At 43.0% G+C, this 26,948-nt stretch overlaps 1 protein-coding gene across 2 annotated transcripts in view; it reads left to right on the top strand.

Moving 5' to 3' along the window:
* The window catches only part of GRK3 (G protein-coupled receptor kinase 3), a 106,648-nt gene that overhangs the window by 49,766 nt on the left and 29,934 nt on the right, over positions 1–26,948 (top strand). For both annotated transcript variants that reach the window (XM_059713330.1, XM_059713331.1), the window contains exons 3-9: positions 3,473–3,546; positions 10,749–10,850; positions 11,511–11,585; positions 14,826–14,887; positions 17,412–17,463; positions 18,220–18,311; positions 21,391–21,490. In XM_059713330.1, the coding sequence (XP_059569313.1) occupies positions 3,473–3,546; positions 10,749–10,850; positions 11,511–11,585; positions 14,826–14,887; positions 17,412–17,463; positions 18,220–18,311; positions 21,391–21,490 (557 nt within the window). The remainder of the gene's footprint in view (positions 1–3,472; positions 3,547–10,748; positions 10,851–11,510; positions 11,586–14,825; positions 14,888–17,411; positions 17,464–18,219; positions 18,312–21,390; positions 21,491–26,948) is intronic.

Raw genomic sequence — 26,948 nt, 5'->3', positions numbered from 1 at the left:
CAAATACAACTATTCCCATTTTGTTTTGCAAGTGGAGGTGCAGCCACAAGCACGTTTTTCATAATCGTTCAGTTGAAAACATATCTGTTTAAAAATTTTTTGTGATACTCAGTTGGCCCCTAATTAAAGCAGAACTCTGTTGAGAATGAAACTGAAAATAGAAATTTAAATCCTATCTGATCCTTTGCTATGCATGTCTCTGCCTAATGGAAAACAGAGTAAAGGAAGCTATCATGCTGAAATGTGTTGAGGCTTTACAGAATAGACCAAATATTGCTTTTATGTAGCAGTTCACTGCTAAATTAATCAGGGCTGACATCCAATCAACTTTTAAAAGGCATCTTTCAATTTTATACTTAAAAATACCTTTCTTGTATTCAGTAAGTTGTCTTCCATCGTGTTGCATTTTCCATCTCTTCTCTACGAGCTCCGTATAAATACACACCTTAACGGAGAGTATCCATAGGTAAGACTGCCAGTTTGAACAAGTTTTCCATTGTTAAATGGCTAATAAAGCTTGAAATAATAAGTAAGTAGTATCTGTGGTCATTTGAATCTTGCTACTTAATGAGGTCGTAGGGGCTGTTGAAAGGAAGCAAGTCTGAATAATACAAACGTGTGCTTAGATGTTTATTCTTCTGGATTGAATGTTTAAAACTGCTAGCAAGTCATGTACGTCCTGAAAGACAAGTGCGTGAGTTAGAAACTGATGGCTCCTGTGACTGCGGTGGTCCTGGCACGGCCTTGAGGGGCTCGGGGTGGGAAGAGCTCTGCCAGCTGTAGAAGCACAAGGTCATTTCTAGAGGCCATTTGCTGCCACCTATTGGTTCAATAAAGAAGATCCAAAGATCGGTATCCACTGTGCACCGGGCACGGAGGTTTCTTCCGTCCCGTGCATAGGTGACGACAGCCTACTGGTTAGCTTGCCTTTCGCAGATATTACTTTTTGTCCCTAAAGATATTTTTTACTGTCCGTGGAGATAGCGTAATCCTCGGTACACCCAACTGCAAATACCTTGAGGTCGGACTGCAGTTTCCAATAGCGTAAGAGTTGTGTTGCAACAGAAGTCATCGCCCTAAGAAATCCTTGCCTCGACATAATTTCTTGGCCAACTATGCAAGGCAGTCTTGCTCAGATCTGACCTTGTCTTGCGTTTGAAAGCTTGAATGACTTTATTCCACCTACCTAGTTGGTCCAATAAAAGATACTGCCCTAAGAAATCCTTGCCTCTTGCACAGCAGTATAAAGACGTGGTTCTAAAAAGTTCCTTTACAGGCACTGAAAATATGGTGCTGTGGAGCTGGGAGAAGTAGCCAGGTATTCTGTGCCAGTATGTGAGGACGAGACTATTTTAATGCATACTCCACTAAGCGTAAGGCTTGGATACAAGATACCCGTTCCCTCTCTCCACAAATGTGAAATTCCTGCAGACATCCCATCAGCCAAAGACTGCAACCCATCTCAGTGCTGCTGTTACAAGTTGATGGCAGAAACCTTACCTTTTGCCATGGTCAAAATTGACTTTTGTCTGCTTCATTGTCAACAAATGACTTCCTTGCTGCTGGTAATAACTTTCTGTGGGCTAACTGTATTGTTGGGAGAGATGTTAGCTGAGCTTTCAGGCACAAAATGCCCTTCTGGGCTTGCGTAACCTCTCCCAACTATATAGGTCCTATAAAAAATACTGACAAACAAGCCTTGCTTCTCTCCTTCCTGAGCCATCTCTGCTACAGCATCATGTCCTTGCTGCTGTCTCGTTAGAGTTTCTCATTGGAATAAGGTGAAAATTTGAATTCATTAGCAGAGCTGCAGTTTCAGAAAGGTCAGGGAGAGCTTCAGTCATATTTGGGCAGCCTTGTTGATTAATTTGTCTGAACCCTTGGTTCTCAGCGTGGCTTTTGGGGTTATGTTCTGGGCTTCGAGTTGTGTTCCCATTGACGTGAAGAGCAAGAGTATTAATTTCAGTGGGCTTCAGACTGGGTCTCAAAGCATGTGAAATGAGTAAATAAAGCGGTTCTGGGTAGAGTTGGATTTGTGATCTCATTAGCATGGCATTTACAGCCATTGATGCAGAACCTTTTAATTGAGGGCTGATTCACTTGGCCCTACATGCATGTTTTTCTTTGACCCACATTCATTTTTACTGGTCCTAATCCTGTTTCTTGGAAAATTTTCTTCTATACAAACAAATATTTCTGTGAGTATATGTAATAATGGGTTATTTCTCTATTAGTAGTTTTTTTGAAGATAATATTTATGGTTTTCATTTGCTCCTTGGCCTATAATTTATGAGAGCCTTCCCCTGCCCTGGATTTATTTGCCTAGTGAAAGCAAAACAGCCAGGGTCAGTTCTGTTTATGCTGCATATAACGTCTTTGATGCAGCTCTGCTTTCTCCGCACACATTAAGCGGGAACGTTTTGATCCCCCTCTGAAGTTTTACCATTCACGCCGATGGAAAACAGAGTCCAAAAAAAAATGTAGGGAAGTATTTTGCAGCAGGTAATAAGAACTGTGATTATCTATGAATAACTGTTAATTATGTCTCAGTTTGGCTTGCTTTATTCTTTAAATTTCTACTTCATGCTCTTATCTGCTTACAGAAGCTGGTGAAATGCCAGCGTGTGCTTAGTGAGACCAAATAAGGAAGGGCATTCGTTGCTGAAGTGAACTAAAGGCACGTGCGTTTACAGCTTCCAGAGTCTTTTAGATAACCAAGGCAGTTAGCTCTGGGAACAGATGTCCACGTTAAGCTAGGCAAAAGATAGTTCGTGGTGGCAGATATCATCTGAGCCATGCATAAAAACACTTGGAGTGTTGAACAGAGGGTTGTTTTTTTTTAAAAATTAAAACAGTTTACTCAAATTATTTTCAAATACATTTGTAAAGATTTTTAAATGTGGCCACTTTAGTCTGTCTGGCATACATTGTCTTAGATGGGAATTTAACTCAATTGTAATGTTGTGAAATGTGGGCACTAGTAGCCATAAGATACAAGCACTGGGAGGTTACAAAAATGGATTAAAATGTGTTATTGCTATATAATGTGGTTTAGACCTATTAAAATGGGAAACTATCAATAATTTCTGTTTATACTTGTGCAATTCTGAAGATTTCTTTTGGACACTGAGTTAGAAACAGTCTCATTAGATGGCAGACCAGACATGAACAATTTCAGTGCATAAAGGTCAATGTGTTATAAAAGTGATGCTAGGTAAAACCCAGCATTGCTTAATGCAACTGTATGTATGAAAGGGAGGGGAGCTAATAGCAATACTTATGCGTTAGATGCATTTTCAAATGATTGTACAGACATCTAAGCATTTAATTAATGAACACAAGCAATTAGGAGTGCTTACAGGAGGAGGGAAAAAAAACAATCCAAAAGCTGATTAGTTTATGCCCTTGTCTGGAAATTGCCTTTTAATTAATGTTTCCATTTTTAAGTATTATTTTTTCTTATTTGTTTTAGGATTTTTACTTTTTAAAGATTACTGTATGAATGAGATTGATGAAGCTGTGCCTCAGCTGAAGTTTTATGAAGAGGTAAGAAACCTTTTATCTTCAGTTGGTGCTGTATTTCAGATGCTGAATTGCTATTGTCCGGGACCAAACTAAAAAGAGCGGCATGTTTGTGTGCGTACGTGTTTATGCCTGGGATGAGGTTAGGTAAGAAGGGGGTACGGTTTTTAAAAAATGTACATTTTAAGATCATTGCAGTGATTTCTTGTTATATTGATAACGACCACACTAAGATTTGGAAAATAGGAGGCGGAAAGGAGAAATCTATTTTGCTTGTTTGGATTTGACCTGTGTTGCTGTTTGCACGTATCGGGACTCAGCCTTTTAATTAAAAATTGATTAATCAAAGATTTGAAGAAGTAGAGTTCTAATGGATTCCTGCCCTTGGCGAGTTATTGGGTATACTTAGTTTTTGGTATCCTAACGCCATTGGGGTGTAGAAGTTTCTGGCTGATGGAAACTATGATGATGAGAGAGAAATTACCTCAATTGAGACAACCATATTAGCATTCATCAGATCTCTGTGCTCAAAGAAAACTTGAAAAATACCAGCAGGCTTCTGGGAGGGGGAGAATCATAACTGTGACTAGAATAGGTTTAGGGTTATTAATTCTGTTTTTTCTGAGACTACAGTGAAGTTATTTTGCCTTGGAGGGAAGCCAGACATATAGCCAACATTTGCTGGGTGCTGTGACTCATGCTAAGGCTGCAATTGAAAATGGGGTTTGGGCTGGACTCCTCAAGGTTGTAGGGCCTCTCGTTGTTCTTTACCTCTTACACATTCATTAAAACAGAATCAAAATGAAGAATAGTTAATGCTATATGTTCTTTTAAACTGTTGCATTTAGCATCTGTAGTCTGCCTTTTACAGCACATCTGTGATTTCCATTGATGTTGTTAAGAAATATGCATTTCCTTCTTTTTTTGTTACTATTTAGTCTTGTTTTGCAGTAGAATACAGAGGCTTCCAGGTAGGATCTGGCCTCATTACACATTATTTTTTAACTATTTATCTACATGTAAAGTATTCTTGTATATAGTCTCCCAAGCAAAACGCCATAGGATCTGCAAGGTGGGAGACACTTAAACCCCTTTGGACAAAGTGCTAGGTGAAGCATTGTACACTGGCAGAAAGATCTGTGCAGAGTGATCTTTTGAACTCTGCTTTCTGAGATCCATTTAAGAAAGTAGTGCACATCCTTTACAGTCTTAAGCTCTGCATTGCATCAAAAAGTCTGTTCTGGCTTTGGGCTTCTAGGATTTGTGTGAAATAAGTGGAACTGGCTCATCTCCTTGTCCACGTGTTCATGTTTCTGATGTTTGAAAATCTGCTGATGCCAAGAAATTCTTGGAAAACAAGAGAAGGGCATGCTTTTGATCTTCAGTTGCTGAGATGATGAAGATAACAGAAGCAGAAAAGCTTTTAACATTTGCCAGTTACCACTGGAGTTTGCAAGGTGTCTTCCTTGCATCAAAAGGAGCTGAAACCCAAGTAAGGCATTGTACCGTTACAGCAGAGTTTGGGCATGATTTACTGTGCGTCACGGACCATGCAGGTTTATAAAAGAAAACCTGCAATGATTAAGCAAGCCTACCAGATGCTTTAGCAAAGCAGTGAGCACTTAGCTGACTTCAGCGTGATAGCTCACGTGCCTAAAGCAAAGCATGTGTTCATGTGCTTGCTGGATCAGGCTCTAACAGGGAAACTGCTGTCATATTTCTGAAGATATCAGCTAAAGAAATAAATAATAATTTTCTGGTGATGAGACCAGAGCAGCATACTGATTAGGGACGTGTTTATATAAGGAAGAAAAGGATTAAACCCTAAGCTATTTTGAACGCTGCCTTTACTATGGCAACAAAGGTTGGCAACCCAGAAATCAGCAAGTAAGTCAAGAAAGTTAAAATTAAGACTCATTCATTGGAGAATGGGCTGAAAACAGGGGGCACCCCGGGTGCTCAGAAGTTAAGAAATTTGAGCTTTGGCAGGTTCCCCAGAGAGTTCAAGCTCTTTCATCGGGGATCCTGCCTCCAGTCTTTTGAAGCCTATGTTTAGAGACTGTCAGCAAAAGTACTTCAGTTGTTCTCCATCGAGATAATGGCGCATACAGAGAGAAAAGCAGTCCTTAAAATACTCATGTCCCAAGCAAGCTAGCTGTTTTTACTTGCAGATTCAAGCTACCACCTTGGCATGTAGTCAGGAGCATACGCACAGCGCAGCCAGCGCATTGGGTAGATCATAGGATCAGCGTGCTCACGCCAGCTCACCGCATGAGGCAGCGGGGTACTGCACGCAGCATAAATAGAAACAGCACAGCGGTCTGGAAGAGTGGTCTGCAGTAGCATCTAGGGTGAATCGGTCTAGCGGGGACTTTGGCATCACCTAACCGCTTAGGGTATAGACAGACGTAACGGTTAAATTGGGATCAAAAAGGACGCCAGGGAAGGGGTTATGATGCGACTTGCATCTTCGCTGTTCTGTGGTTATACAAGCGCAGCAAAACGACTGCCACGTCAACCCTGTTTCATCCAGGGTCAGGGTTAGATGGGTTTAGCTGACCTTTATCACTGCAGATGCACCCTCCCAGAGGGCTGCCTTTTTGCTTTGAAAGGGGTTAAAGGGTATTTTTGTAACTGCTAATGAGATACGAGCTGCTGCTGTTCAAGTAGGTGGGAATTCAGGGGGACCTGAGGGTTTAGCATGTGCAGTTTTAAGAACACCGATGAAAATGGTTGCTTGATTTTTTGCAGGCTGTAACAGTCGGCATGTCTACACGTGCTTTTATGCACATCTAAACTTTAACGTGCATTTGCCTAATGCACAGTAAGGTGATTTAGGTGCACATCTACATGTATACACGCTAAGGCTCATTAATACTGTCTGGACCAATTTGGGATTAAAGTTAGTCCTAAATCAGTTGACATACACAGCGTTAATGCGCCTTAGTGTATCTACGTGTGTTAAAGCACTTCAGCTATTTGCGCCTAAATTTGGTATCTGCTTTTGCAGGTATCAAAATTTAGGTGCGAATGGCATAAATTGCCATTTTAAAGGCACATCAAGGGTGCACATGTGTAGACACGTGCCCTTAATGTGCCTTAAATCAGGCTAAAGTGGCTTAAATTGGCACGTGTAGATATGTCCTCTATGTGGTAGAATTAAAAAGTCTTGTCATTTGCAAAATGACTAGAAGAAAAGCCTGGGCAGTTTCCAGGAGGAGATCGCTTGATTTAGGAGGCTGTCAAGGCCGTTTGTGTACCAAACCCAACATAGAGTCATAGCACTAGGAATCTAATGCATCAGGAAGACCGCTCCAAATTAAGTTAGTATTGTCCTTGTATGAACCTCTAAAAAGGGAACGCTCAAGATGGGAGAGTAATTGGCAAAGGCACTAATGTCAAGTAATGGCTTCCTCAGGAAAGACCCAACCGCTGCTCATTTGAGAATATTCTGCAGGCGTAATTATTCTTGTATTAATTCAGAGCCAGATCTGTTTGCTGGTGTAGCAGAGGCTACTCTGAACACAGGGCTGCTTTTTATCGTTCTCTCTTTAGAGGTTAGCTCCCGTGAAAATATATATGCATGGTTTCCGAATGTGGGCTGCGCTATTTTGGATTATTTGTAGATGTTGTTTGGGATTATCCCTTTATAAGAAATGCTCCCTTGGATGCTGGGTTAGAGTTCTTGTAGCAAAAACCAAAACGAGACAAAAACCCAAGAAACAAACCCTGCTGTCTGTCTAAAGGTAATTTCTTAACTATAAAGGTAACACAAACGAGAGATTATGTGCCTCATAAGGAGGCAGACTGAACGACCTTCTCTACCACCATTTCCATCGCTTCATATATTTAAGAAATCACTAGCAGCAAACCAAGAAGTCAGGTATTAACAGATTGCTTAGAAAAACCAGTTATGGTGTGACTGCTTCATTACCTCTGAAACCCTTTCAAGTGCCTTTTAAGGATACTTAACAACATTTGACCTAAATTGTATTGAGAAACATACTTTGAATGCCGTGCAGCATATATTTAGAAAAAGATCCCTCAGATGTATTTAAAAAGAGGCTGAATCTATTTCCTTCCTTAAAATATTAGGTTTGCAAGATTTGCAATTTTTATGTAGTTGATTTACCAACACGTTAGTTTCAGGTAGAATAATTTGAATAAATCATTACAGAAAAAGCTGTGAGATGTAAAAAGGCTCCACACTCGAGGGATCTCGTGTTGTTGCAACGTGAGTCACGAACAAGCATTTAACTGGATGAGTGAGTCATCCAGCTCTGTCAAAAATCATTTTTTTTTTTAGATGCTTGAAATCTAAAGCATTCTAATTTCAGCATTTGAAAAGAAACCTTGTCAGATAGTGTTTCTGAAGGTGAACTACAGCTTCAGTGTTTTCCAGGGGACTAGGAAATATGTGGCCCTACTACCACAGTGTTTTTCCCCTTAATTACAGATAGGTGTTGGCCTATAGGTGTTCCTCGAAGGTGTACACTCAGCCCCCCCCTTTAGTAATTGTTTTAGTAATCTTAGGATGCTGAATGACTTGTTTTCTTTTAAGTCTCAAATTGCTTCTGCCACTTGTTAGATGCATTTGGTGGCTGTCATGGACCCTTGGCTTTTGTTCATCTTAATGGGAGCTTTCTTCAGGTTCTGGACTACACGACCGCTCCAGTTAGAAACCGATCCACCCGGCCAGCGTGTCTCGATGACAGATGCGTGCGTGGGAGCGACGCCACTTCTCCAGCCTTTGCTCCGTGGGTCCAGAAGTGATGGCTGCTCCTTCTTAAAGAGACAGTAACCAGGGCCAGGCTGAGTCTCAGTCCTGGACTATGATTTTCTTGATTAATGAGCTGATGGACAGACGCGATGCAAGTCCATGCACCCAGTGCTTCATTTGGATCCTGGTACTTTACTGATGGATGACAAGGAAGTCCAGGAAATCTACACTGAAGCCCTTGCTGCGGCTCTTAGATTATTTCTCCAGTCCTCCTCCTCTCTTCCTTGGTAGCACTGTTGTTTTTCTAACGTGCTCCCGAAAACTCTTGCACTGCAGCACTTTTCTTTGGCGCAGAGTTCCTAGATGGGCAGCCTTTTTACGGCAGGCCGTGCTGTGGGGATGGAGTCCGGGGCTCTCCGCGGTAGAGCTTAAATAGGATGGTGCATCGCTGCTTTCCTGAGTACGCTGATAGATTTTTATAAGTTGCTGTGCGACAGCAACAGAAAACCCGGAGTCTATCCTTAAATACTGCCTTTCCTTTGATATTGTCTTACTACATTAGACCAGCATGTTTAAGCACTCTGGGGTTTGGGTCTCCTGGAGCAGAGCCGGCGGAGCCAATGCTTTCTTTTCTTTGTGCAGTATTAGGACTTTTGCTCACTTGACCAAAGTTGTGGAAGCAGCAGTACAGTTAGCACCAGGCAATCATTTCTTATTCCTTGCAGGATTCTCACATCTTTAACCTGAATGGTGTTTTTCTAGCACAGTGGTGCCCAGCCTGTGGCCTGCAGGCCGGATCTGGCCCGCGGAGCTCCCCAGGGGGCCAGAAATTTGGCAGCGGGGGAGTGCTGGCAGAGTTGATTGCAGATTGCTACGGCAATTAATGCTGCCACCCTTCCCTCGCCACCACATTTCTGGACCCTGGGGAACCCGATGGGTTGTGGGGCTGGACTGGCATGCCAGATCACACCTCTGGAATGACTCCTCGTCAGGGCCGGACACGGGCACAGGTGAACCGGGCGGCTGCCCGGGACCCGAACAGAAAGGGGGTCTGAAAATAGTAATTTTTTTGTTATAATTATCATTATCTCTGGCGAAGTGGGGGGGGGCAATACTAAAAGTTCGCTTGGGGCAACCTGGAGTCTAGGTATGGTGCTGCCTTTCGTGCTGACCCCACGCAGCCTGACCTCGTGCATCGGGCCCACAGATTTAACAATAAGTGGGATTATAAATACCACAATGTAATCAAGTTGATTTAACATTGCCATTGGAACCGTTGGGGTAATGCTCAGTAGTAACCCAGACCAGTGGCCAGACTGTACTTTGAAATGGGCATTAGAAATTCCTGAAATACAAGATACCTATAACGCCGCATTTGTCCTTCAAAGGATTTAATTGCAGTGGCTCCTTCCTGGCGCACAGTTTGTTCCTCGCTCTGAGCATTTTAAGAAGCTGGTGCAAGCACAGAAATCTCTTTTCCATGGTAACTGATTAAAGAGATTGATATCACTGATTCAGCTCATTCCATTGAGAGGCCTGAATGCCTCTCACAGTGTCCGTTTGCTAACACATGCTTGGAAAGCCTATCTGTTCCAAAAATAACATGGCATGCAGTCGGCTTGCGCTGTGAGGATAGCCAGGTGGGATTGCAATTGTACTGCTGCCTTAGCATGGGGTGATTTGGTTTCCTGTACTAAACCTGTCGGGAGCCAAGTGCGTTTTTTCTTCCCATGCCTAGGACTCTGCCATCGCATTTAAAGAAGAAGAAAGGAAGGAAAAGCCAGTCATCATTAGCATTCAGGTGTTACCACTAAGATGTTTGCAGAGTCTGAAATGTCAGTATTTTTAGTTAGCCGTCTTTGCTAGATGAGGTGCTCTCGCTCCTCTCAAACGCTGTGTTGACGTCTGCTGTATTTTGTTCCACTTCCTATGTCTAAGAGGGGTGTGCATTTGTGTTTGTGTCTGCAATATTGCAGTGCTCCTGCTAAGTGTGAAAACGTTGCATGCTTTGCTTCCAGGGTAATGGCTCTTCTTGCTCGCCCTGCAGGTACCGAATAAGAAAGGAGCACAAGGCCATCATTTATCAGTGAAGAAAAGCAGCAGTTTTATGCCCCTTCCAAAATATTCAGTGACATCCATGTTCCTTTACCTACCGGGTCCCTTACAGTCTCAGGCTCAGCCTTTCTGCACAGTTTACAAGACAACTAGTGCTTTATTAAGTAGCAGACGTGCCTCTAATCTGGCATTTCTCACACTTTTCAGATAAACAATCCTTGTACCCCATTTTGAGAAACACATTTGGCAAACAAATTCCAACGTACACAGGGATGGAATGAAAATTGTGAGTCAACCTTCACGGTCGAGTCAAAACCACCACCACCACAATTGACTGCACTGAGAGCGTGATGAAAGGGAATAAGGATTCTGTCAAAGTGAAAACCCTTTTTTCTTAAATAAAGACTTTAATTAGCTCTGTTGACTTGTTCCTTCCTTTCTTTTATTACAGATAAAAGAATATGAAAAACTGGATTCTGAGGAGGAGCGTTGTAGCAGAAGTCGACAGATTTACGACACGTACATAATGAAGGAGCTGCTTTCCTGCTCACATGTATGTATTTTCTGCAATTTCATTTTTAAAAAATTTAAACATTTCACTTTGACTTTAAGTTCCTAATGAGGTTCTTTAGTGAAAGGACAGTAAATAAGTACAGGTCTGACCAGAGAATTGCACTGAACTCGAGGTATCAGCAGTATCTTTCATGGCAGTAGCTTCTACTAATTGCACGGTGACGCTTTGTTTTATTTGAGGTAGACATATTTGAAAGAGTTCTTGAAATAATTATAAGATTTCAGCAAGACCCATTTCTCTTATATAGGGACTTGAATTTGCAAACAATTTACACGTATGTTTTCTCATCTGTAAGTAGTAATCTCGAGGTCAGTGGGACTGCTGTTGCCTGACGTTAAACGCATGCGCTTGCAGGATTAGGGTGAAAAGAGTGCAGTTAAAAAAAAAAAAAACCCAACCCAAAAAACAACTTTTAGATTGACAAATACTTGGTCATTTTCTCCTCTTTAATGCCCTTTCTTTCTTGAAATTAGTTTTGCATTTTATAATTAAATGTTGGCAGGCAGTTTGTTTAAAAGTTCCAAAAGAAATTAAGTTATCGATGGCTTCCTGCAAGAAGTTTTGGCATCTGTGATTAAGATTTCAAAGACTTCTTTTTCCAATGTTTGTTTTAAAATCAATATTTTTATTTTTCAAAAGCCGTTCTCAAAGCAAGCTGTAGATCACGTACAATCTCACCTAGCCAAGAAACAAGTACTCCCAAATCTTTTTCAGGTAAGATGAAAGCAATTTGAAAGTTCTGGTTTCCTTTGATTTATATGAATGTAGTAAATTGGGAGAACAGAACACATATTTAAAGTTATAGCAGATGCTGGATAGCCTGTTTCAGAAAGGGATGTGAGCAAAATGGTACTGGGAAAGATTTTGATACATATCGATTAGGCAAGGTTTCTAATTTCTTTGTTCCTGTTAAGGATGGTAAAAATTGTGAATCAGTCTTCCTTAGCCAAAGTATCTCTGAATGTATTTATGAAGACAGGAAACACACGGCTAGGGGTTACCCTACGTTTGTTCCCTGCAGAGTCGCACGGGAAATTATTTTTGGCAAGACCCAGGTCTTTTTTTGCTGAAGGTGCAGGGGTATCCCAACACACTGGCTACCAGGGGAAGGTCTCTATTGCAGCTTTGGCCTGTGACTCTCTGCCCCAAGAACTGCATCTGCTTCCCTTTGGGGGATGAATGATATGAAGTCCAGATATTACATGCTGTACGGAGAATTTCTTACCAGTAGAAAAATAGCCTGGGAGCTGAAGTGCGCATATGTTTCAGCTCCCTTGCTGGAGAGCTCCATAGGTGCACAGGGGGCACTGAGTACTGCTCCCCGGGCCACCCTCGCCCTCAGGGGCGTCCATCAGCTGCCAGCCTGCCCTCCCTCCCTCCTTCCTGGGAAGGGGCTGGCTCTCAGCTGGCAGTTGTCAAGTGGCAGACAGCCCAGGGAGAATGCTCCCTCAGCCCCGTCCGGCCCATCAGCTGACTGGCAGGAGAGGGGAACGTTATCCGATGTGGGAACCCTCCCGGTTTTCGCTGCAGAATAGCCTCAGCTCCTTGCACTCCTCTGTTCTGGTTCGGAGCAGTGGAGACAGTGTGCTGGGGCGTTAACCCCTTCTGGGAGGGTTAGGGCTGCAGGAGAATGCCTCCCTGTTACTAATCAGCTGATTGACGGCAGAGAGGGGCCCATTCCTAGAGTGTTCCCTCAGTGGGAAATCCTCCTCCCCAAATCAGCTGAGTGGTGGGCGAGGGGGTAATTTTCCTGTGCAGATCCCTAAGGACTCCCAGATAGCTTGCCCTTGGGTGGGCCATCAAGGAGCCAGTGCTTTCCCTCCCTCCTCCTCTCTCTCTCAGTAGGGAGGGAGAACAGAGGTGCTGTGGGATAGTGGGTGTCTCCACGCCCAAGAGATGTGTACAGGTGTTCACCTGAGATTGGGAGGAGGGATATCGTCCTCATAGGTATCTGGTCTAACTTTTTGAGGAAGAGTCACTTCTCTTCCATAGGAAATTTCTTGAATTTCTGTACGGCTCTGTTTGTGCCAGGAGAAAAGCTTTTCTCCCTCTGCAAGTGGAACGTCTTCACGAGGCCTTGGTGCAGTAGGGCTTGGTTTGCAAAGTGGTGAGCACTTTGGTACACATCCAGCATGGCACTTCAACACATGCTTGTCTTGAAGCTCATGAGAAGCTCCGCTGATGTCATTAGGGGAATACAGAAGTACTTAGAGTTAAGCATCTGTTTAATTATTTTGCTGGACTGTGTTCAGGGTCTAACCCCTTGCAGAAGCTTTCTGAGTGCATTTCGTTGGCCCTGCTGCTTTCATTCGCAGTCAATCCAGTGTAATAATGTCTAGCTGGTTTTATTTAACTACTTGGTAGTATTCCTTTTTCACCCAGTGACCTAGGATTCGGGTCATTGTCCACAAAGTGCCGAGGTATTCTAGGTCAGAGGTTCCCAACCACCAGCCATGACCTGGTGGCAGGTTGGCTGCAGGGTCGTGGCACGGGCCCCCCGCTCAAAGCCCTGTCTGTCCACCCAGGTGAGCGGCTTCTGGGGTCACAGCTGAGCTTCTGGGGTTAAAGCCAGGCAGTGGGGCAACCCTGGGAGGGAGGCAGCCAGCTCTGCACGCCCCATCCCGCTCCTACCGGGCCACAGTTTAAAAAAAAAAAAGGGTTGGGAGCCACTGTTCTAGGTAACCTCATTACTAGAATATATTGAATTTTGCACAGCAGTTCAAAGAGTGAATTGGATGCGGTCACTCTGGCACCACCAGTAAATTACATCTTTTAAATGGTTACACAGAGTCCCTGTGACATCAGGGGCCTACATCCCTCGAAACATAAACTAGGGTATGAAGCTCAGAATTCAACTTAATGCCTCCAGAAATCTGAAGTATCAAAAAAGAAAAAAAATTGCAATGCGTGTAGCTTTCTGTTCTTTGAAATTTTGCATTTACCCCAAACTAATCAAATTATTCTGTTCCACAATTCCCAAGTATATTAATATGCTGTTAAAGATGACTGTTTTGCAATTTTATTGTGAAGAATTAAGTGTTGAAGACGATTCATTTATCTCTAGTGTCTAAATGCAGTGGGAGATTATATTTTAAAAAATGTTTACTTTTTTGTGGCAGTAATTATAGTGCTTTCCTATACAATTCTATAAATGTTTTAGGTTAAAAAAAGGATTTTTATGTCCTTGCATGCTAAAAGAGATAGTAGACTGGTCAAATAGAGTGTGTCTACATGTTGCCATGGTGCCGTATTTTAGTATTTCCTTTTGGAAGTACTAAAGCGCAGCACGCGTTAGATTTTCTCTGCTATGTCACCGTAGTGGCGCACTATAACCGGGGAGTGCACCGCTTCAGCGATGTAGCTGGTGAGCACGTGTAGACCCACATGATCGCTATGTTGCTGTAGTGCATCATTATGTTGCCTTAGGATGATGTGTAGACATACCCATGGTGTACTTATGTTTCCTCAGAAAAATGAGAAATGTTGTATTTGTGTAGTATAAGTATTCTCTAACACAAGTGGGCCTAAGTTAGGAAGTGCAGGTTGAAACGAACTCTCACAAGCAGACAAATTACATTTATTTGCTGTCCTTCTAGAGTATTGCATTTCCTGTCGAATTTTAAAGTAGCGCTTGCTTGCCCTGTGGGATATTCTTCCTGTCAGTGAAGTCTCTTTGACGGAAGCAGAGGGACTGACAGACAAAGCGGTCTCTGAACCTTGTGTCATTTGTATCTCATGCCACCACTGCTCGTTTCGTGAATGTTGAGGATGTCAGGCACCTTGCTTTTTACCATCTACAAGATGGTCTTATCACATGTGATTAGGAACTATCTCTGCACTCTGTCCTTTCCAGTGGGCAGAAAATACTGGAGCCAGTGTGTTGTTTTCATTGGCTAATAATGGATGTTCAGTTTATCATATATCTGACCTAAAGGTATTTTTGTATCCTTTTAGCCATACCTAGAAGAAATCTGTGATAGTCTCCGAGGAAATATATTTCAAAAATTTATGGAAAGGTATGACTTTACACATACTTGTGTCAACTACTGTATAATTTCCTTCAGCTAGCAGGTCCCTTGTGTTTTACTGCAAAAAAAAAAGTCTGGAAATGGTTAGGTAACTTTACTTAATTAATAGTATATTATGAGCAGGCAGGAATTTTTTGGGGGGTGATATCTTTTATTGGACCAACTGTATAGTTGGGATAAAATTAGATAAGCTTTTGAATGCAAAATATTCTTGAGGGCTGAGGAGGAAAGCAAGCACAGTGATCATTAAGAGCAGTGGATAGAGCTGTGAAATCGGAGCAGGGAGAAGCTCCCAGAGTTAGCAGACAAACAATTAGCAGAAGAAAAGAAGCTTGATTTACTGGGAGGTGAAGACCTAGCAAAAGGAAGGTGGGTCTTTATTACTTGTGTATAGGAAGAATTTCAGGAATCAGGTAGATTTTATTATAGCGTGTCATAAAATCAATATCGCTGTTCAGTCCTTGGTTCCTAGTGTGCAGCCAGCTCATGGATTTTTGTTCCCAAGCTTCAGGGGCATAGGTCTTGGTCTAAGGACACAGGCAGACAAGTTTTTGTGGGTAAATCCGATATCTTTTATTAGATCAACTCAAATAGTTGGAAAAATTCTTCTTTGCAACCTTTCAGATACAAACACCCTTCATCAGGCTTCCTCGGCGTGACATAGGGTGTTTGTATCTGAAAGCTTGCAAAGAAGAATTTTTCCAACTATTTGAGTTGTTCCCAAGTTTGCCTTTGAAAGGTGTTTGGCAGATTTCCCTTGAGCACGAGGAGGATGAGGTCAGAAGCAGTGTGGTTGTTCTGTGAAAAATATGCTCCTATTGGCATATGTGTCTGTCCTTTGGATATTTTCTACGAGAGTTCATTGTGGCAGGTAGGTGCTGTTTGGTTTTGCCCACATGGTACCCGTGGGGGCATTTGGTGCATTGGGTCAGATGCATTGCGTTTTGGGAAAGGCGCGTGTCGGATCCCTAGAGTGTGATGGGTTGGTTGTTGGGGAGGGGTGTTGATGGTAGTACCAGTGGAGACGTGTTGACGGATTCAGTCCCTATTGTTAAGGCAAGGCTGTGTCCCGTTTGATGTCTGTTAATCGCAGGGAGTTTGCTTCTGATGATGAATTGGGCAAGGTTAGGGGGCTGCTAGAAAGTCAAGAGCAGAGAGGCTGGGAACATTTCTCTCCAAGTCTGCAGGGTTGTTGGTGGTAGCTGTGTTGGTCTAAGGACATCGGCCAGCAAGGTTCTTTGGATAGATGTGATATCTTTTATTAGACCAACTAAAAAGTTGATCTCTCCAGCTCTGATCTTTGTTGAGTACCGGCTGAAGTTGTTTGATGGTTCTTCTAATCCGACAAGCGTGTGGTGGTGGGTGACCACTGGGGGTGCAGTGGGGGGGGGTGTCTTTTTGTATCGTGGCAGGTTACTGCGGGGTGTTTGTCTGGCCTTTTTAAAGATATGGTTTGTTTCTCTACTGGGGCATCCTTGTTGTATAAGGGCAGATTTTAGGCTGGTCAGGTGGGCATCACGAGTGTTTTCTTCAGAGCATATGCAGTGGTATCTGAGACGGTAGATGTTGAGAAAGCACCTTCAAAGAACTAGTCTTGCTGCTTGTATCGTGTGAACTGCCAGGCATCCCAGTTACAAAATGGTAAAGGTATTCAGCCAGTTAGATCAGACTACTTCACCACCCCATGTACCCGTTAAAATAGATTGCATGTAGTTTGACCTGGTAAAGGTTTAAAAACCTTTTATTTGGGTGATGCTGCTATGAAAAAGCCCCAGTTCTATTATCTAGACAAACAGCTTGCAACCAAAGAGCAAAGGTTGTGTAAGGAAAGGTAAGGGGCAAACATTGCTCAGCTGGATAGCCCTGTTGGTCTCAGCGGGACTGGCTCTCACGAGTGTCACGTAAGGGGGCTTTGGCCTATGATCTGTTGGAGCCAGACTACCACGTGAAGCAGCATACAAGCAACGACCGTAACAAATGACTTCAAAGGATCAGGGTTTCCTGCTTGAAAACAAACGTCTTATGCTTTATGTAGCTGCAGGATACGATTCTCCTCTTACAATATTAAATAATATTGACTTTTTTATTTTGAGATAAAATCATCCTAACTTATTCCCTGGGGCATGTTTACATTTCATTAAAATAAGAAACCGCAGTGCCTAGTTTCAGATTTTCATTATCTTTTTGCGATATTTTATGCCTCTCTATTTATTTATTTATCTTTTAATTCCCTATACATTTTTATAGTCAGAAGCTGGGTCTGGAGGACTTGAATGATGATACAGAAAATCGGGCATTTTTTATAAGACGTAATACAAAAGTATAGGGCGCAAGAGCATATAGAGCATAAAACATGCACAGAAAGTTGATAAGCAATGGATTTTTAAAACAACAGTTTTCATCTTCAAACTACCTTGTCCTGAACTTAATTTTGAATACCTGAGTGTAGTATACTACTAATACTTCATGTAAGACTTTCAGATCACTTTTAAATTCTTCTTTTTTTTTACAGTGACAAGTTTACTAGATTTTGTCAATGGAAAAATGTAGAACTAAATATTCATGTAAGTAATTACACGTACATTTATCTTGTCAAATGCTGATGTGGGAAAGAAGATCTTTCATGTTAGAGATTGCTTTTTTAAGTGGCCTTATGAAGAATGAGGAGTGCTAGCCTGATCCGCTGTTCTAGGCTTAGATGCACACAGCCTCCTAAACTTGACCTTTTCCAAACTCCTTTTCCATGGAGTTTTGATATAGTAGTTTTCCAAACTCCTTTTCCTCTGCCTGTTTTGATATAGTAGTTTTCTGATTTCGACGTAGTTGAAGGAAGTTAAGACTGCCGGAGTACTTCTCTTTGGCAAGGGGGTACAACCCTACATCCCATTCTGTCTCTTCACTTTGCTTCCGCAGTTGAGATTTGTTTGGCCCCACTTGGCATAACCTCTGCCTCATCTCTTGTACCTAAACTTCGTCTTAAGTCTCACATCTCTGCTAGTTGTCCTGCTTTCGGTTGTCCTGCTTGTTTAAGATGCTGTGTTTGGTTTCATCTCTGCTGAAGTCCTCATCCAGGCCTTCCTTTCTTCATCACACTGACCACTGCAGCTCTTTATGATCTACGAGTCCTTGTATATGTGTAGGAGTCGAAGGCATTTTAGAAAGCTACTTTCTCTGAAGCAATTAATAAAACCTTGGCGACCAGGGGGGAAGGAGAAAATATTGTAACCGGTTTAATGCGTTCGTTTAAAGTGAGTTTTAAGAGTAAAAGTTTCTAAGAAACTTTGCAAGGAAAATTAATTTTGTGTTCTTTGAATCTGCAGCTAACCATGAATGACTTCAGTGTACATAGAATAATCGGGAGAGGGGGATTTGGTGAAGTATATGGCTGCAGAAAAGCAGACACTGGGAAAATGTAAGTGCATTTTCTGTGTTTTAATGACCAGTGTAAACTCTGAAGTGTATAATGAAAAAACCCTCTAATTATTCTTTGCACAATCTCAGCTGCACAGAGCAATCATTTTGAACAGTGTCCTACTGTTGTGTATTTCATGGTGCGTCAGAGCTTCATCCCTGGTATTCTCATCCATGGAAAAGGAGTTTGGATTTCTGGAGCAGCTTAGGGCATGTTTACGTGGCCTCTCTGCTGAACCTGGTAGGGGGTTGACTCTCAGTTGCAGTCCTGTGCTTGGTGGGGTCACAGCGTGGATGTTCCCGTAGTGCCTAATGTAGAGTTTGGTCCTACGTGGAGCAGTCAAGCTCCTCTCCAGCAAATCACTTAACTTTAAGCCCTTGAATATAGCCATTAAAGTCAATGGGGACTTTTTGTATTCTTAAAGTTAAGTGTGTGCTTAAGTGCTTTGCTCAGTCACGGTCAAGTGCTCAGCACGTTGCGGGATCAACCTGGGGAGAAAGATTTGTAGGCAAATTAAGGCCGAGACCTGTGGAAGTGAAAAGTATTTGTACTCGTAGGAAGGCTTTTTGATCCCCAAAACAGTGGCAACATCTACTTATGTTTGACAGGTGCCACTCAACTGTTGAATTGCCACTGAGATGCAACTCTCAGATCAAGCTCCCAAATCAAACCCTTTGCCATCTCTGTCACTGCCACCTGCACACAGATCTCAGTTGTTGCAGAAACTTCACCCACTGCCCACCATATGACCAGTTTTGAAGTGTTTGACAAGTGGTCCTAGGTGTTTATACCCTTTCTGTAGCTGCTCTCTTGCCCGTTTGAACTGGCTGACATCTTTACGCAGCTCTCACTGGTTGGACCATGGCCTTCCTGCCTCTAGAGGTACTGAATATCTGCAGATCCTGCTGGCTTCCATCACAACCATGGGTGCTCCACACCTCGGACTGTGAACAAGAGCAGCGTCCCTTTTAAGAACGATGCTCGTGTTTAATTCTTCTGCAGTGCCTTCCATGTCAGTTGTTTATTTCAACAACACAGTCAATGTATTTATTCCTGTTTTTGTGCTTTTTGCACATATGCGTTGATTGGATTTAGCTTGAGATTCATAAAACGTGCCTTTCATATTGTCTTCAGGCCCACATACAGGAATTTGAATTGCATCTCTTTCTTTTGGATAAAAGCCACATAAAATAGACTTCCACCCTGAATAAATAGTCCTCACATTCCCACAGTCTGTTTTCTCTGAGCGCATAAAAGAGCCTTGCACCATGCTGGGAAGTCAGTAAACTCAGGAATAACAAGGGAAGCATAAGACCTTTGCCTTCCCCAGCTCCCCTGATGCACAGAGGTGTGAGAATAGTTTAGAATAAATGGGGATAGGAAGCAGGAAAGTCAGCTAAACTTTTCCAGACCTAAAGTCATGCTCTAGGTTAGGTTCAACATTTGGGTAGAGGTTTGGGTTAGCTCTTAGTTTATCCAAACCTGTTGACCCATCCCTAATCTAAATCCCATTCGCTCTAGATGGCTGCCTCTGCTGCACTTTTCTGCCTACAAGGACTTTGAGAAGCCACCTCTCCAAGGTAAATGCCATTGGTGTTCCACTAACCCAGGAACAGACACCTGAGGCTGCTCTCAAATCCGCTCCTACAAGGACAATAAAAATAGCGGTCCCACACTTAGTTTAAAAAGCTTCACATCACAGAGATGATGTAGCGATGCTTTTCTGGCCCACGATTTGAGTTCAGAATGGCTAAGTGAGGTGTTTGCCATCAGCCAGCTTTATTTGGTCCAGATTGTTCATCAAAGTTAATAACATCAAAGAACAAACAAGGGTTATTGAGACTGGTTATTTAAAAGCTTCCTCCCATAGCAATGGCCCCAAGGACAAGAGCATCTGTAGGCACAGATTTCCTGTGAGCATATAGGTTTGTTTTAGAAACTCAAAACACATAGGTAAGCTTTATCACCGCACTCCTGCACACATGCGCGATGAAGCTCTGCCTTGCCCTCGTCTGGAATATTGGAGGTGTGTGGTTATATACTGGTGGTGTCTGCACAGACCACACGCAGTCTGGATTGTTATTAAACCCCGACATGGCACTACAACTTTACATGGCATTTTATAGAGAATACTTTTAAATGGCACCACTCTTGCTCTGTGGAGGCGCACTGAGAGCCAAGAACCCAGGGTCAGGTGTGTTGTGTACATGTTTTGTGCTAAAAGATGCAGCATATGTTCCCATACCACTTGTTCCTAGATATCAAAGACATGGAAAAAAGGGTGCAGCATCTTGTCTGTGCCCTCACCCCAACCGATGGTGCCCAGGGGCTGGTGCTGGATGTGGTCCCTTTGTACTTGCAGAGCTAGCACCATCACCTTGCACTGGTCCTGAGTGAAGGCATTAAGAACGAGGAGAAATCTGTGTTCTTCTCCACTTCCACTCAGCACATCTGAGCTGGGATAAACTGGAGCCTACACTACAGTTTTCTCATATTTTCGGAGATGCCAGTTTTGTGCAAGCATTGGACAGGCTGGAGGTGAATCGGGGAAATCAAAAGATTTAAGTCATTTGTCAGTGTCCTGGAAGGACTGCCCACGTGTACTGGCAGCTGCCTGCAAACTTCCGCAGAGAAGCATCTCGACCTTCACCTGCTGCACTACTGGCAATACTGGCTCCAGCATAAGCCAGTTTTAGCGGATTGATGTTGAATTCATAAATATCTTGGGATCAGTGTCCTTGTAGCCATCTTCCTCGTTTAACAAATGACATGCCTGTGTTTTGTCTCTCAAATGCTAGACAATGCTATATAAGTAAACAGCATTTTAGACTTTCCTGTGTAGTAGTTCCAGGGAAATCTCTCCGTTAGGAGCTTGCTGTTGAAAATCTTGTTGATGCATAAAGAACGACTCCAAAATCTTCATGTCTAGGTGCTGCTTTGGTACTTCTGATGTAGGCACAAGTCTAATAATTCTGCTCGGTATACTCAAAACGCCTGTATATTTAGCACAGATTGTTGGTGAAAATTGCTGCGGGGAAATCTTTTCCAATGTGTTTCTCTGAATGATTAATATTTTCAGGTATGCAATGAAATGTTTAGATAAGAAGAGAATCAAGATGAAGCAAGGAGAAACACTAGCCTTAAATGAAAGAATTATGCTGTCTCTTGTCAGCACAGGAGTAAGTACTTATTCTTCATCTTCCTTATACTTCATAGACGTTAGGGCTGGAAGGGACCTCGTGAGATCATTGCGTCCAGCCCCCTGCCCAACTTCCTTTCCTTACAGTATTAAAGATACTTAGTCGAATATGCATTCCATTAATTCATTATTGTGTGATGTAAAAGAAACCCAGGCAGAAACAAGAGCCTGCAGTCTTTTCCCTCATGGCTTTCTTTTAAATGATTTTTTTTTTTTTTAGTATGTAGAAACCGTTGAATGATTTTTGCCACGTAGCTGATTCAAACGCTATGCAGATAATCCATTTAAATGGTAACGTCATTTCTGTGTGCAGGGTGTTCTGATTTCACAAAGTCAGACATTTCATAAACATACCCTTCATTCTGGGCTGGGTAATCCTCAGCCTCTGCATGATTATTGTGGGATAATGTTGGCATGAATGTTTTCGAGTTGGAACATGGGAAATAACGGCATACAATTTGTTACCGTTTAGCAGAAAAATCTCCCTCCCGGAGCAGAAATCCTAGCCAGACATTTTCACTGAACTGTGGCTCGAAAGACCTTAGCACTGTTCATTGGCCGGTTGTGCCTCAGTTCCTCCATTTGTAGTACAGGGATAATGTTGTTTGTGTCCTTTGGAAAGCACTGTCGGGCATACCGATGGGAACGTGCTGTGTATGATCTCGGCATTATTATTTTCCTCAGGCACACAGACTCCAAGTGCTTTATAGAAGCATTAGTGTAGTCTTTGAGGAAGGAAGAGAGCATCACAGAAGGCTCTTAAATCTAGCTGATTCAAGAGAACTACTTGTGGTCTCTAGCGAGAGATGCCCCTAATTCTCTTGACCTGCTAGGATAAGACATCCTTTAAGACATAGAGAAAAATCAGGACTGCTACCGCTATAGAGGAGGGGGGACACTGGTTGCTCAGTTTGTTTTTGAATCAGGAGTAGTGCCATCTGTTTCTGTATTTTAGAAAATTGTTGAAAATGTTTGCTTTGTAAGAGAGCTCTTTAAGATTAATAGCTGAAGACTTTTTCAAAACACCATCTCTCAGAAAGTGAAATGTGCCTTTCACAAAAACCATCTTTTGTTGCTATAGCTGTATAGCAGTCATGGAGAATGCAAGATGTTGGAAGTAACCCCTTCCCTTTCCTGGGACCATCAAATTAGCTTATCCAGTTTTTCTCTTACTGCTTGTTTCGTGGCCCTAACAGTCAGTGTAACCGCCAGCGTGTACAGTGAGAAGTTGCCTATGCAATATTGACATCAACTTTAAAAATTTACATCGATTTTAAATCGAAATTTTACTTTTTATTGCTGCAAGTCTGGAGTCTCAAGGCACTTGCAGAGGGGAAGTTCAGGTGGAGTCCACAAAATGTGTGTTGTCCCAACTGATTGTAAAACAGATGTTGAAGTGCTAGAGCCTCCAGAGTGCAATAACCATGTTACGTGAAGCTTAAAATCAGTGTTATCACCATGGTTACCTGGGAAGTTGGTTGGAAGGTTAATTTTACTCACGATGATTACTGTGTTCAAATGAGATTCACAGTTCGTAGCTCATTGTAAACGCATCCCCATGTCCCAGTTAAAAAAAAACCATAAAAAGAGGGGGAATTGCACGTTACCTTGTTTTAGACCTCTTGGATAATCGGTCTCAACTGCTAGAATTGTTACTAGCATAGCTTTGTAGACACCAAACAACTCCAAAATGAATAATTTACTTTATTTTAAGACATAATGCTCTGTATCTTAGTGAGATTACATTAGTCTCATTTTTCTCTCTGCTTGTCTCAGAATTGCTTAATGAGTTTTTGTCTTTCCTGGCCTTTGTTTTTATAGCATCTTGAATCCTGCTTTTGCTCTTCTCTGCATGCCCGCTGCTCCTCTGGGTGTGGATGTGAGGAAGACGAGCAGTCAGTGTTGAAACCCATCCATGCCTCAGTTTGGAACGGCCCAGCTCTCACCAGCAGCATGCACACTTCTTTAATGGCCTCTCTTTTCCCACTCAGCAGTGGCTGGAGTGATGGTTTTTTTTAGGGCTGGAGGTTATTTGTCCCTTAGGGACAGTCTGTTCTTTCCTCATGCTCCCTTTACTCTCTCCCCAGCGTTTGTTCCTGGTCCTCTTTTTATTCCTTACTCTCCCTTAGTGATAGAACGGGATGAGGTGCCTGTGTGAGGACGGCTCTTTCTAGATGTCTGCTAATGCTGTGCAGAGCACCGTTCCCGTGAAGGACGTGCACAAGGTGTAAAAAGTGCATCTCGCTTAAGAGAGAGCTTGCTCTCAGGCACCAGGCATGCACAAGACTGAAGCAGTGATGGATACTGCTGAGAGATGCAGGGAGGACAGCCAGTCTCCCTCAGGCACGCTGTTCGTCCCCTGTAAGGGCAGCTGTGCCCTTTGAGGAGCATAAGGTTGGAGATGAGCCTCCTCCTGGTCTTCACTCCATGCACCCTTTCCAGCTACACCGTCCTCGGGCACACCTCGGGGTGTTCTTCTAGAGCCTCTTCATGAAAAGCTGCTTGCAGCTGAGCCACAAACCCTCTCATTAGGCAGAGTGCATCTTCCTCCCCCCTTATATAGAGTCAAATTCAAAGAAAACCCAAAATGTTCAGGAGGTGAAAACCCCTAAAAACATGAAGTGGCTTCCTCTCAGCTGTCTCCCAGTATCGTCTCCTGGAGGAGTGCGCAAACGTTGATCCGATAGCCAAGAAAAGTCTGCCCCCCCGTTGAACGGGCATTGTTCAGAAAGGAACGGTTTCATCTGTGAACAGCCTTTCCACATTGGACGTGGTTCAGAAAACCAGGATGAGCTGGCCTGTCAATCTATCCTGAAGCATTTTGTAACAGCAGTATAAGGAGCTGGATCTCCTTTTGAATGTAGCCCAGGAGGAGGTTCCCGAGGTGGAGAGGGGACTGCCGGCTATTAGAAAGAGATTGCACAGACAAGCACGTTCTTTTTTTGAGCTCCAGGAGGGCAGGTCTACCTTGGGTAAGTCTCCAAAATAGATACGGCTGTCGCAGCAGAGATCAGTCTGTTGTCAGCCCCGTGAAGTGCAGCTCTTCCCTAGCGCGCTTGGCCAGGGACACTTGGCTAGTCCTGACATGTACTGGTGAGCCGTCGGGATGAACGGTTCCAGGTTGTCATTGTCTGCTGCTTTACCCCCGGTTCCTCGGCGTGGCGCACAGCACTCGAGCTGGGTTGGAGTCCTGTGCCTCGTGAAAGCTACGCCAGAGGCCAGGCTAGATTTTCATAATGGTCCTGTCTCTCCTGAACCTGTGAATCTATCGCTTCACTTCTGACCGTGGACTCAGATTTCTTTGGGTCCACCTCCCGTAGTTCAAAAGAAAGCGCTGTAGAGAAGTGGTCTGGTAGGAGATAAAACTCTAACATGACACAAAGTACTTGTCCATAGCCAGAGGAATGGCTAAAAACAGTTCAGTTTTTTCTCCTAAGGATTATCATTGGATTTCCTAATGTAGATTCCTTTCAGTTCCTAGGAGCAGATATATAAATCTCACACACGTTCTTTTCCCTTCTTTTTGAGCAAGTTAATTCTGGACAGGTAACATGCCTGACCTTACCCCTTTCCGCCCACCTCACTAGGAAGTTTTCCTAGATCCGAAATGCGAACCGTAGGGCCTGCTGCCTAGCTCTCCGAGGTGTTAGGGCATCCTGCCTGTTGGGCTCACTTGCTTGTTTTGCAGATTAAGCATAAAAAACTCCTCTCACTGGGATATTAGTCTTTGAGTGGCCCTCGTTTTTCCTGCTGATAGGATTTGTGTGTTAAACAGAAAAGCTGCAGGGCTGGAAAATTCATTTCAGTAAAATTAGAGCCTTTTGGATGGAAATCCAGCCACCAGTCCATTGCTGACTGCCTTTACTTTGCACAGTCTCGCATATAAAACACTGGACTATGCATCACTCACTTTAACTGTATGCTTTATGAGTGGCTGTCGGTGTGACCTGGGCAAGTTACTTTTTGATGCTTCTCTGTGCATTGTTCCTCTTTTGTAAAACGCAGGTAGCACTGTATGCATGCCTATCTCAGAAATTTTCTGAGTCTTAAGGTTTGAATTGCACCTTGAGATCCTCAGAAGATGCTGTGGAAGTGAGAAGTATGGCTAGTTTTGCGTTTTCTGTACTAGCGTGCCCAGAATTTCCGTTGAAGACAACCAAATCCTGTCTATAATACTGAACTCAGCCAAGCCATCTCTTGTGATTGAGAGTCCAAAAAATCTGCTAAAAGTGTTTATTTACAGGAAATGTTTTGCTGTAATGGATGTTCTGCTAAAAGGGTAGCGAGTTGTCATCTGGGCGGCCGAGGTCAGTGGCTCATCTGGGCTGCGTTCAACTTATTACCATCTCTCTTAACTTGCCTGCTGTAATAAGAGGAAACTGCATTCAAGCCTAGCTTATCTCAGCAGGCGCAGGGGCTTTAGGGTCAGCCGTGACGGAGGATTTTCTCAATGAAAGATAAGCATCAGGTCATAGCAGCCCAAGTGAGTGAGCTGAACAATGAAGCAGGTGGGCTCAACTGTCAGATATTTTATCCAGGAGAACAGGCATTTTATCCGCTATAACGATTCCTAGAGACATTTGTAACAGCCTTGAATTCATAAGCAAAAGGCCATTTGTCCTCAGATTTCTTCAACAAAGCCCCGCTCCAAGAGACTCTTGCATTCTCAGTACTGTAGTACAAGACATCAATTTATGCTGCTTCTGATTATTTGAGCCTTAAGAAGGGCCTTGGGGGAGGGTGGGGTGGGGTGGGGGGGAGTTGCTGGCAGGCTTATAGTGCCACAGTGGTCCTTTCCACTGGGATTCAGAAACACATTACTATCGCGCCTAGGACCCCATTCTTCATCTTCAGTTTGTCCTTGTGTCTGCATCCATCATTCTGGTTACATCCATGCGCTGAAGCTGAATGCCTAGATGCTGGAAGACAAATGTTAGATTCAGAAGGCTTTCCTTCTGAAGTAATCTGTAAGTGCTGGCATTCGTAAAACATTCAGTTGCTGTGATTTATCATAAAGTGGCTTGTTTTTTTTCCCCTCCCTCCAGATGGTGTGCTTCCAGAAAATTGTCCTCTTCTGTCATTATTCTGGATGTTATCCAGGATGGCTTAAATAGAAAAGATTATTTTAATGTATTCTGAATTCACACAGTTGGAAATGGAGTTTCTTCCATCACCTAAGTTCTCCGGAGCAATAGCCAGAATGAAACCTGGGACAGGAGATATTACTCCTTCCTGGATTTTTTTTTAAAAACTTGACTGTATTTATTTATTTTGAATAACTGTACTCTCAAATTTCTAATCTGGACAGGACAGTTTTAGATATTCCTTTTGAGAGAGGAGGCTGGCTTGTTGCACTGCATAAATCTCTGCTATGCTTTAAACAGTGGAAAGAGAGCAGCTAACTTGGTAGGGCTCACACCAAAGTGAATTCTTCATTG

Source organism: Alligator mississippiensis, chromosome 10 (assembly GCF_030867095.1).
Source record: "Alligator mississippiensis isolate rAllMis1 chromosome 10, rAllMis1, whole genome shotgun sequence".
NCBI classification, from domain to species: domain Eukaryota; kingdom Metazoa; phylum Chordata; order Crocodylia; family Alligatoridae; genus Alligator; species Alligator mississippiensis.
This window is presented reverse-complemented; position numbering and strand designations above follow the sequence as displayed.